Here is an 11447-nt window from a genome sequence, read left to right on the forward strand (position 1 = left end):
ACCGTGAGCGATAGCACCAAACAACAGGCTGTAAACTTTTTGATATGCGTCTTTGTGACCGGTGTGCCGGATATGAGCTTATTGCTGGGATTGGTCTATTGAAGAAGAGAACATTATCATTAGTGGGAAATAAAATGCATGCCACCTGGACTCAGTACCCAAATATATATAATATGTTATGATCTGCAACAAGAGGCTATTGTTAGACTGGCCTTGATTTACCTTGTCGAAAGCGGGATAGACAGCTCTCAGTTCAGTCAGCCAGCCATAGGGCATGTGACCCACAGGGTAGGTGGCAGTGAGCACAGCCACTGCCTGGCCAAGCAAAAAGAGTCATTAGGATTCACATGACATTTAATTTCCTTTTTGGACAGCTTACAGCAATGTAGCCAAGATGTTAAAACATGACTGACTAGCCAAAACCTGTCAGCAAAAACAATTAGCTTAGTTTGTAATCGCATTAGGATTTTCCCATGTTCATACCAGGGCAAGTGCCTCGGGCTTGTCAGCATTGTGTGTAACCAATAAAAACAGGCAGTGACAGTCTTTGCACAGACACAGTAGAGATGTTTAGGAATGTTTTCAGTCACTGTCAGTGTGAGGTCACCCTCTGAGTTTCAGGTTGAATCACGTAAACACCACTGGCAGCCAATGTGCTTTTGATTATTTCCAGTTCATTCTGGTAAACAGCTTATTGTTTTGCCTCTGGTTAGGTCTCTGAATGCACGAGAGGTCCAGACAGATTGTTCAAATTAATTTGGGCATTTCAGCTGTGATATCATCAGAAGGGAACCAACCTAGCGAGTGGATAAATGCAAAGCCTGTACTACAGGCCAAACTGATGCTAAGAGTTCGGCTGTATGAAGTCACTTTAGCATGGTAATGAACACTAGCAGTCAAAAGGTCCCCCACCCACCCACACAGTTGACATTAGAAATTCCTCCTCCCATGAGCCAGCAGCCTGTCTCCTCAGACAACAAAACATTAGATTAGAATCCAGACCACTTCTGGTAAAGGACATTGTGTTTGGCAGCTGCCGAATAACAGTGAGTGGGACTGAGCTAAATGGGGTATTATTGGGGAGTGGACCGAGTAGTCTACAAACTCACCTCAGTAGCTTCGCTGCTCCCCTTGAGGTCCCGGGACACAAAGAGGTTGACAATGGGCCTGCTGATTCGCTGGGTAGCCAGGATGAGGGCCAGAGGCCACCAGAAACTCAACATCTTCCTGATGGTGGCATCTCCCTGCAAAGTGAACAGGAACGAGAGGGGGAAACAAGGGTTTGTAGAGCTAGCTCCTCATGTGAGGGCAGTAGTATTGATTACTAGATAAAATAGGGGCCATTGACCTAATTGTCCTGGTTCCTTTTGGGACATAAGCTACTATTACACAGGTAGTCTGCAACTGCAACAAAGACAGTTTTAGAAGACCAAGATGAATTGATGCCCCAGAAAAGACACACTACATGTTGAACTCCATCTGTCATTTTAAAAAAGTTCCCAGTAGGGCGACTAAGGAAACGGCGTACCCCTACGTCAAGTCCACTGGAGTCGGGGATCTTGTCGTGGATGTTGTAGTAGTAGCCTAGGCCCACGATGGTGAAGCGCACCAGGGCTCCCATGTACAGGGAGAGGATGGGGATGAGCAGGGGCTCCACACACGGCAGGTTACTGTGCAGCAGGATGGACACAAACACAATCTGCCACGGAGAGGAGGGAGACCACAGTCAGATCTCTACACACTCCCAACACACACGACTCACTGAATTTTCTCGCACACACATTTATACTGAATATACACCCGCACTTAGATACAATCATCATAAACGCTGATGCTACTCTGTTTAGCATTGTCACCTTACCACTACACATATCTACTTCCAGCACTCCAGTATCCCTCCACATTGTAAATATGGTACTGGAACTGACCCTGTATATACAGTTGAAGTCGGAAGGTTACATACACTTAGGTTGAAGTCATTAAAATTCGTTTTTCAACCACTCCACAAATTTATTGTTAACATACTACAGTTTTAACAAGTTGGTTAGGACATCTACTTTGTGCATGACAAGTAATTTTTCCAACAATTGTTTACAGACAGATTATTTCACTTATAATTCACTGTATCACAATTCCAGTGGGTCAGAAGTTTACATACACCAAGTTGAATGTGCCTTTAAACAGCATGGAAAATTCCAGAAAATTATGTCATGGCTTTCGGATAGGCTAATTGACATAATTTGAGTCAACTGGAGGTGTATCTGTGGATGTATTTCAAGGCCTACCTTCAAACTCTGTGCCTCTTTGCTTGACATCATGGGACACTCTAAAGAAGTCAGCCAAGACCCCAGAAAAAAAATGTGGACCTCCGCAAGTCTGGTTCATCCTTGGGAGCAATTTCCAAATGCCTGAAGGTACCACGTTCATCTGTACAAATAATAGTACGCAAGTATAAACACCATAGGACTACGCAGCCATCATACCTCTCAGGAAGGAGATGCGTTCCGTCTCCTAGAAATGAACGTACTTTGATGCGTAAAGTTCCAATTCAATCCAGAACAACAGCAGAGGACCAGACCACTCCCCTTGTGAAGATGCTGGAGGAAACAGGTACAAAAGTATCTATATCCACAGTAAAACGAGTCCTATATTGACATAACCTGAAAGGCCGCTCAGCCAGGAAGAAGCCATTGCTCCAAAACCGCCATAAAAAAAGTCAGACTACGGTTTGCAACTGCACAATTTGCTGCAGGAGGGTCTGGTGCACTTCACAAAATAGATGGCATCATGAGGAGAAAAGATTATGTGGCTATATTGAAGCAACATCAGCCAGGAAGTTAAAGCTTGGTCCCAAATGGGTCTACCAAATGGACAATGACCCCAAGCATACTTCCAAAGTTGTGGCAAAATGGCTTAAAGACAACAAAAGTCAAGGTATTGGAGTGGCCATCACAAAGCCCTGACCTCAACCCTATATCAAATTTGTGGACATAACTGAAAAATAGTGCGCGAGCAAGGAGGCCTACAAACCTGACTCAGTTACACCAGCTCTGTCAGGAGGAATGGGCCAAAATTCACCCAACTTATTGTGGGAAGCTTGTGGAAGGCTACCTGAAACATTTGACCCAAGTTAAACAATTTAAAGGCAATGCCACCATACACTAATTGAGTGTATGTTAACTTCTGACCCACTGGGAATGTGATGAAAGAAATAAAAGCTGAAAAATCATTCCCTACTATTATTCTGACATTTCACATTTTTAATATAAACTGGTGAATTTTTACTAGGATTAAATGTCAGGAATTGTGAAAAACTGAGTTTAAATGTATTTGGCTAAGGTGTATGTAAACTTCCGACTTCAACTGTAGCTTACCTACTTTTCGTTCTCTTCTTATTTTATTCCTCAAGTATTTTTGTTCTACCTTATGTTATTTGTAGTACTACATTGATATTGATTACAGCATTGTTGGGTTTAGAGCTTGCAAGAAAGGCATTTCACGTGACATTAAAACTTAGAGATACTCCCTTACGACCACATCCCTGTCACAACCTATCAGAGCAGGGCATACTGCCAAGACCACTTTTAAGGTCAATTGCATTAGTCTTGGCCACAAGGACCAATCTTCACTGTAATGTAGATTAGTGAAAAACAAGGAAGCAAACTGCGGAGTACCTGAGCGATAACATCAGAGATGGAGGCAGAGCCTACGATGACGCTGTATTTGTGCTTAAGGAGAATTCCAGCATGGATCCAAGCCTACAAAACAATAAACAAAGAGACAATTGATGCTTCTCCACCCAAGAATTTCAGAACACCAAGTACCCATTGTTCTTATCTGGCTTGTTTAAAAACAGCAAGCCAAAGGCCCACATTGGAATCTGATTTCGACCAAGCAAAGAGAAGATATGCAGTCGTTGAAATAGAGGGACAGGCGTCTGTCCATTTTAAGACCCAGCATGATGAGCAGAGGATTACAAATCATTTTTCTAGGTCAGGTGTTTTTAAGCTTCCCTCTGCCATGATTATGGCTCTCTGACTGGCCATACTTTAGGTCATGGAAGAGCTGGCCTGCATCCCAAATAGTGCACTATGTAGGGAATAGGGTGCCATGTTTGACCAAAGCCCTAATGGGCCCTATAGGGAGTAGCATGCAAATTTGGGACGCAGCCTTGAAATCAAGCCGTATACTCTACTCAGCGCTCACCATGGCGTCCAGCAGAGGGAAAGCGGCCAGGTAGAGGAAAGCCCTCCTGGTCTTGTTGCCCACGGAGTCGTCCACATGGTGGAGCTTATTGATGATGTAGTAGCCTAAGTCTGTATGGGCTGGAGACAGGGAAGACAGTCAGGATACTATGAGAACTGAGGAGATGACAACTAAAACGATTAGAAAAGTTGAACATGATATAAGAAAAACAGTAGTAGGTTTGCCTCTTAATTATCCCAAAAAATAAGAGCTCACCCAAAAGCGGTTTACAACCGACACATATCATTGGATTGTAAAATAATAACTTGGAATTAATAAGAAATATGGGTAGTTAGTTGCTATTAAAATTTGGGACAAAACCACCCATAAAGCCTCACCTATGAGAACATGAAGGATGAATGCTATTGTGCCTGCTACCGCCATGCAAAGCACAGCCTTGGCCCTGTCCCTCTTGCTGTTGACAAACACCAGGCCCACGTTCTTGAAGTCACTCATGGGCCCAGTGAAGAACTTCATTAGCGAATAAGCCAGCCCGTAGCTGGCTAGCATCTCAACTGCATCCTCTTTAAAACCTGCTAAACCCCGGTTAAGAGCCTGCCAAGGACCAGAAGGGCAAGGGAATGGATTGGAAAGAGTGAGAATTTATTAGCCCCACTAGGCTCATCATCATACCATCATCATTCATACCAGTGCCGCGCTAGGCTGGTCCCAAATCTGTTTGTGCTATCATGTCGAATCCTTGTCACTAATTGTCATGCCAAACATGTTAGCTGACATGATAGCATAAAGAAATCTGGGACCAGGCTAGTACTGCGATTTACTAGTAAGCAAATGGCAGTTTTACACTGTATACAGTGAAAAGATAGCAGTGACATACTTTGTACTTTTTAAGGGGACCCATGAGCACTGAAGCTCATTGGGAACATATAAAATTGGGTGTCAAATGAAAGCTAAGAGTTTAGATGCATTTTCAATCATTTTCCATCTAAAAATAAAAACGAGGCCTAAGAATTGGCTTTGATTTCTGGTGAAACGGCTGGAAAAGGGAATTTAGAAAACCATGTAACAAAAGGTATTAGAAATACATGACAACATAAATGTTGAAGTAAAGACCCCTGCCAACTAATATCAACACTTATTTGGTTTTGGAGAAAGGATTTGCCTTCTATAAGTTTAAGAAACATTGCCTTGTAAATCCGTTAACAAAAATTGACATATCAGGATTTTGGCAATTAAGAACCGTATCTACTTCCCCAGAGTCAAATGAACTTGTGGATACCATTTTTATGTCTCTGTGCTCAGTATGAAGGAAGTTTGAGGTAGTTTCGCCAGCCAATGCTAACTAACAAATCGGTAACAGAACTACTGAAAAATCTTTAACGGAATTACTGCAACTGAATTGGCTACAATGGGAAATTATAGTAGTCACTTACCACAGTTGGGTTACCTACTACTGTCCTCCCTTCCACTGGCATACTGTTATGTTAAGCTTCTGTTTTTTGTTGTTTCATTTGATTTCAATAACTTTTTGACTGCACCCCTTTTGATTTGAATGAAACTATTCTTGCTGGTCGGTAGAAGTGGTCAGAAAGTGACATTTTGGACCGGAATGCCAAAACATTCAGATGATAGAGGTGCTCAAAGTTCACCCATTTTGCATATCCTACTATACCATGAGACATCCATGTCTTAAATCACTGGAAAAGATTAACGGTTGATTTTGACATAATTTAAAAGCTTACAAACAAGGTTTATTTTTTTTTATTTTTTTTTTTACCTTTAATGTCAAATATCTTAAAACAGAGTTTTAGACCCTAATTGACAATCTGAGGTGTATGTGTTGTGCCCGCCATCGGTTGAGACACAGCATACTCTTGAATACAGGGTGGGTGTCATTTCAATCATAGAAATATAATTAATAGAATGGGCATATCCCTTCAGACCACTGCAATTTAGCTTGTACACCATTGAAATTGAAATGTTAACTTGCAATAAGTACCACAAATATGGCCGCCGGTCCGTCCACCCACCGTCGAATGTCAACTTAAATGGGAATGTCTATTCTGTCATCTATATTTCTTCTGGTTTCAATAGGTTTCCTATGGAAGATTGACAGTCATTTAAAAACAACTGATATTCCCATTCAAGTCAACATTCTCTGATGCGTGGATCTCTTTGTGGTACCATTTTGAAAGATTAAATGTCCATGTTATTCCCATTTTAGTACATTTATCCGCTAAAACATGACACCCACCCTATATTCAAGAGCATGCTATGTCTCAGCCGATGGCGGGCATTACACAAACACCTTAGATGGTGTAAAAGAAGGGTCTTAAGCTAGGGCTGGGCGATATGGCCAAAATATCATATGGCGCAGTTGTGAGACAGATGTCTACGATTGGTTCAGAGTTAGTCTGGTCTGGACCAACCAAACTTGGTCTTGTTTGCGGTCGGAGCTCATTTGAATAATAGCCAGAGTGTAGAATAATACTCATATATGCAAAGGACGCAATTGCATATTTCTACCTTTTGTGTACATAAACAGGATACATCACCATGAAATAGAAATAAATGCATAATTATGGATATGAATGTCAATGTAGTATAGATCAGGGACCCATGAGGTAATTCTACTTCGCTTACTGTACTTCAATCACCAAAACAAATTTCTTTCAAACTCAAGGTGTCATGTCATAGCTGACACACCCTTCTTTCTACACATATTTAAATATTAATTCATAGCAGATATTTAACAGAGCTTTTGGAAAACCTGGTCGCATAAAAACTGAGGGAATTTTTTTACCATAATTCTGTTACCAAGCTTTGCATCTGCACAGTTGTTCCAGTAAAATGTGTTTTTGTGAACATTTGTGTAAATTGTTCAAAGTAGTCCTTGTGCATAGAGTTGTATGATTTGTTCAACTTTGAAATCAATGTTTTTTATTTGGCATACATTTTAAAGTGAAAAATCGGAGTCTCAGCCACGAAATTGCCATTCAAGTCCCAGTGCAGTCAAAAACTTGATTTTTCTGTGCTTTATAAATATTTCCACAATATGAGGTTTGGAATAATACTGTGAAATTGTAAAAATTATGTTAATGCCCTTTTAGTCTAAGAGCTGTTTGAAAAGGCTGCCTGAAATGTTACCGTGTTTTGATGAGATGGAGTTTTGGCCTTCCATGGTGACATCACCATGCAGTAAATTAGTTAATAGGCCAATGAGAAAGATAGTTCCAAACTTCTCTGCCAATTACCACTCATTTTCAGTTTTCCCCTTTCCACTCACACCACTCCCAGGCAGTCCTCGCAAAATTCTTGCTTGAGAAATTGCTCTTTGCTAAAAAGAATTGTGTGGAACATTTTAATTGAAAACAATCACAGTAAAGTACTTAATTGTTACTCAGAAATGATTTAATATCGAGATAAAATGACTGCATTGGACCTTTAACATAATGGATGTTTGGAAATATGATCTGCTAGGGCAGCCAGGATGCAAAAACACTGTTCTCCGTTACACGCTGTCGTGATCCTGAACCACTGAACTAGTCATTCAACTAAATAACACTTCCATTTAGCTTTGCCTCCAGAGAGCATCCACAGCTGCCTCTTTCCATAGAAGGGAGCCGGGTGCTATTTATATCTGCTCACGTGGCCATTACATAAGCATAATCCTAACCTCTTCCGAGACACACTGTGCCGCTTGGACTCCCACTGTCCACAAGGAAAGAATACCAGCTAGGATGCTAGGCCTGTCATCTGTCATATGACTGAGCCTGAATGGGAGCTGTGGGTCACTGGTGTGGGGCTATGGCAGGGGAAGGACAATCATAACATCTCCACTGAACTGTGCTTTAGTTCTGCATGCATTATGGCATTTTCACAAGCCACAAAGATGCACAAGTATCAGTACTTCCACTAATGATTAAATCAGTGACAGCGTTTATTAAACCAAAAATCTACTCTCATTTCCCAGTTATATCTAGTGGACCTCACTTTGATCAATGCCCTAGATCCCTATAACAATTCAAGGGCTTTTTAGTTTACATTCACTGCTCTAGATATCACTGATGCATATATAGCCCAATCCCTCCTAACCACCAATGAAGGATAGGCTACATCGTATAAACCAGTGGTGGTTGGTGACGTTTAAGATGAGGGAGGATTATTATAATTTTTTATTCTTTCATGAGCATGGCCTTATTTATTTTTTTACCTTTATGTAACCAGGTAAGTTCTCAAATTTCTATTAAAGCATATTGGATGACTGTCATTCATAAAATCCAGGGTGTAATCATTATTCCAAAAGTTACAAACAAGTTTCTATTGGACAAATTCAGGTGTTTATCCCCGTTTTGTTTGCTTCCGTTTAAGAAAAGTTTTTCAACAGAATCGGCGGAATGAATACACCCCTGATCACATTTATCCACAGTTCACTTTCATAGCAGTCACATACAAACAGATTGTTATTTATTTATTTATATATATTGTAATTCCTTCTCACAACTATCTACGAGCACTCCGCTCACCTTTAATTCTTAGCTTGTGGTCTTGTGCACAACACATCATCTATCTGTGACCAGGTGAAAAAAAATGTTCCAAGCCAAACCTTCATTTCATGACTGCTACACACAGCCTACATCATTGTCACATTATAGTCAATCACCATAGCTACTATAACTAACATGTTAGTAAACCTGCTACAATCATGCAGTACAGTGTAGTCAGCAGCAAGCAGTTTAGCAAATACACCGCAGGCCTTAGTGGCAATAAATTTATAAAACCAAAAGCTTACCTTTACTTGGAAGAGTTCCCGTGTTGGATAGCCATATCCAGCTAGCTAATATAGCCTCCCTCTCTGTTTGAGCTGGGTGTTTGAGTAGGCTAAGCTAGCTAGCCGCATTTAATGCTAGCTAAGACAGTGAAAGTGAAAACATTTATACTACGAAATATGGCTAGCTTTCTCTCTCGCTTCTCCTTAATTTTGGAAGAAATCAATTTGTTCAAAACTGTTCAACTATTTTCTTTCTCTGAGTCAACTACTCACCACATTTTATTAACTGCAGTGCTAGCTAGCTGTAACTTGTGCTTTCAGTACTAGATTCATTCTCTAATCCTTTGATTGGGTGGGCAACATGTCAGTTCATGCTGCAAGAGCTCTGATAGGTTGGAGGACGTCCTCCGGAAGTTGTCATTACTGTGTGAGTCTATGGAAGGGGTGAGAACCATGAGCCTCGTAGGTTTTGTATTGAAGTCAATGTACCCAGAGGAAGACAGAAGCTAGCTGTCCTCCAGCTACACCATGGTGCTACACTAGAGTGCTGCTTAGGATACTGTAGACCTTCATTGCATACAGTGTGTTTTAATCCATTATTTGGTGACATGTGAATATATTTAGCATAGTTTCATCTAAAAAAGGGTTTTATTTATGAAATTCACTGAGGATGATGATCCTCCCCTTCCTCTGATGAGCCTCCACTGATATAAACACAGAAGAGCAGCCATTGTCTAAATATGGGTTACATCAGCTGCTAGCTAGATAATTTGTCTGTAGCAGAATTTGTTTACTGTTTACCAACATCAAAATATCTAGTCGCACTCATTTACACAAACATACATTTATGCACGCGTCTGTTTTGTAATCTCTAAACTTAGAATGGTCAAATTATGTAACTGTGGGCCACTACTACTAGTAGTGGAGGTGGTCTGGTGGATAGATAAAAACATTCTGTACCATGTTGAATGCTTAGCTCAAGTCAACATAGTAGTCAAATCAAGCAAGGTTTAGTTAGCGCGACAGTGTTTTGACCGTGCCAGAGAGCTAGGTTAGCTGCTTGACGTTCATCGCCTTGCCTCACCCCCAATGTTGGCTACCGACACATATCCTACGCAAACTAGGTTGTATCATGTCAATTTGATGTCGCAAACCTACCTGTTCGCCGAGGTCGATGGCTACATTGGTAATAGCCAAAGGCACCAGAAAGCGGATGAGAGGCCAATAAGGAATGAGAGATGGAAATTCCACCATAGTGTAGCCGGGGTGACAGAACGAGGGGCATCTGCCTCTGTCTTGACTATTTAAAAAAATGTGTTGGTGGAATAGATTGTAGGCACTTCACTTCTCGTGAAATAAATGTCAATTCAATTGATGATAATGTACGTTACAAGTCAGAACGCTCCCCGCTTCGCAGTTTCCAAGAAATATGCTTCGGTGTGCAGAGGAGAAGGTCATCAGCAATTGCAGATGGGCGCTTCTCCATTGCTCGACATCGGTGAAGGAGAAAATGACAGCTAGCTGCATGAAAATTAGACAGAAAATCCAGCGATAAGGTCTCGACTTGAATCATAACAATAATCGGGAATTCCAGAGACAGCTCTTGTAGTATAATATTCTGAGCGTTCGACAGCCTGCCATCCCGCCTTGACTGGCGTCAAACCACGTGTGTGTCGTGAACAACATTAGCGTGAGCAACAATAGTGAAATCGACCGTTCGCCTTCAAAGTAAAGGTCCCCCATTGAAACTGATGCAAACGGATAAAAATAGTGGAACATGTCCCAATTGGACTAGATAATGCTAAACAAGGTTGGAATGTTGTTATATAAATTCAACAAAAGACAATAATGACTTAATTTGACACACAAAAAATCTGTTGAAATCGCACTGTGGATGTGTTAGACTTTAGAATTGCATTGGGGACAGTCTTACCTCTGGATCTTGGGTCCATGAAATGGAGTATCAGCCTGCTCAGTGACAGCCACAGATTACAATACTAAAGTGTACAGAAATATTAACATCTTAGATCTTATTAGGAAACCCAAGGTATCTATTATTGAGGCATTGTTAGTTTTACACTTAAGACATGACTCAGCCATTGTGCTGTAGAATTCTTGAATATACATTAGTTTAAAATGGATTAAGCATACAGATGCCAATATCAGTTCTTTTTAAGTCTTGGTTACAGTAGTTTTTTTTCTTTCTAAGAGATTACCAGCTGGTTTTGTATATCGTATTTATCATACGATAGTACAATTATGCTGACTGTGGTTTGACCCTCCACAGGATGTTCTATAAGAACAATGCTGATGCTTCTCTTTTCAAGGTTTTTATTGCCTTTTCCTCGTAACCAACACACATTAAGCACACACACACACTTTTGGTCATATAACATGAATCTTGACTGGGAGTGAATCTTGGTGGAATAGTACTTGAGTTACTCTGAATGAATTGTGGTTCTATAAGGCA

The 11447-nt window shown here is 40.8% G+C and overlaps 1 protein-coding gene across 2 annotated transcripts in view; it reads right to left on the minus strand.

Annotated features, from left to right (window-relative positions):
- The window catches only part of LOC109899469 (progressive ankylosis protein homolog), a 24251-nt gene extending 13535 nt beyond the window's left edge, over window positions 1-10716 (minus strand). The window contains exons 1-8 of one of the 2 annotated variants that reach the window (XM_020494740.2): window positions 10136-10716; window positions 4584-4800; window positions 4207-4325; window positions 3675-3758; window positions 1529-1699; window positions 1110-1244; window positions 223-315; window positions 3-95 (exon numbers count right to left, since the gene is read on the minus strand). In XM_020494740.2, the coding sequence (XP_020350329.1) occupies window positions 3-95; window positions 223-315; window positions 1110-1244; window positions 1529-1699; window positions 3675-3758; window positions 4207-4325; window positions 4584-4800; window positions 10136-10231 (1008 nt within the window). In that variant the 5' untranslated portion in view covers window positions 10232-10716. The remainder of the gene's footprint in view (window positions 1-2; window positions 96-222; window positions 316-1109; window positions 1245-1528; window positions 1700-3674; window positions 3759-4206; window positions 4326-4583; window positions 4801-10135) is intronic. The other variant, XM_020494741.2, reaches the window with a different exon arrangement.
- Window positions 10717-11447: the final 731 nt, after the last annotated feature.

This window comes from Oncorhynchus kisutch, linkage group LG11 (assembly GCF_002021735.2).
Source record: "Oncorhynchus kisutch isolate 150728-3 linkage group LG11, Okis_V2, whole genome shotgun sequence".
NCBI classification, from domain to species: domain Eukaryota; kingdom Metazoa; phylum Chordata; class Actinopteri; order Salmoniformes; family Salmonidae; genus Oncorhynchus; species Oncorhynchus kisutch.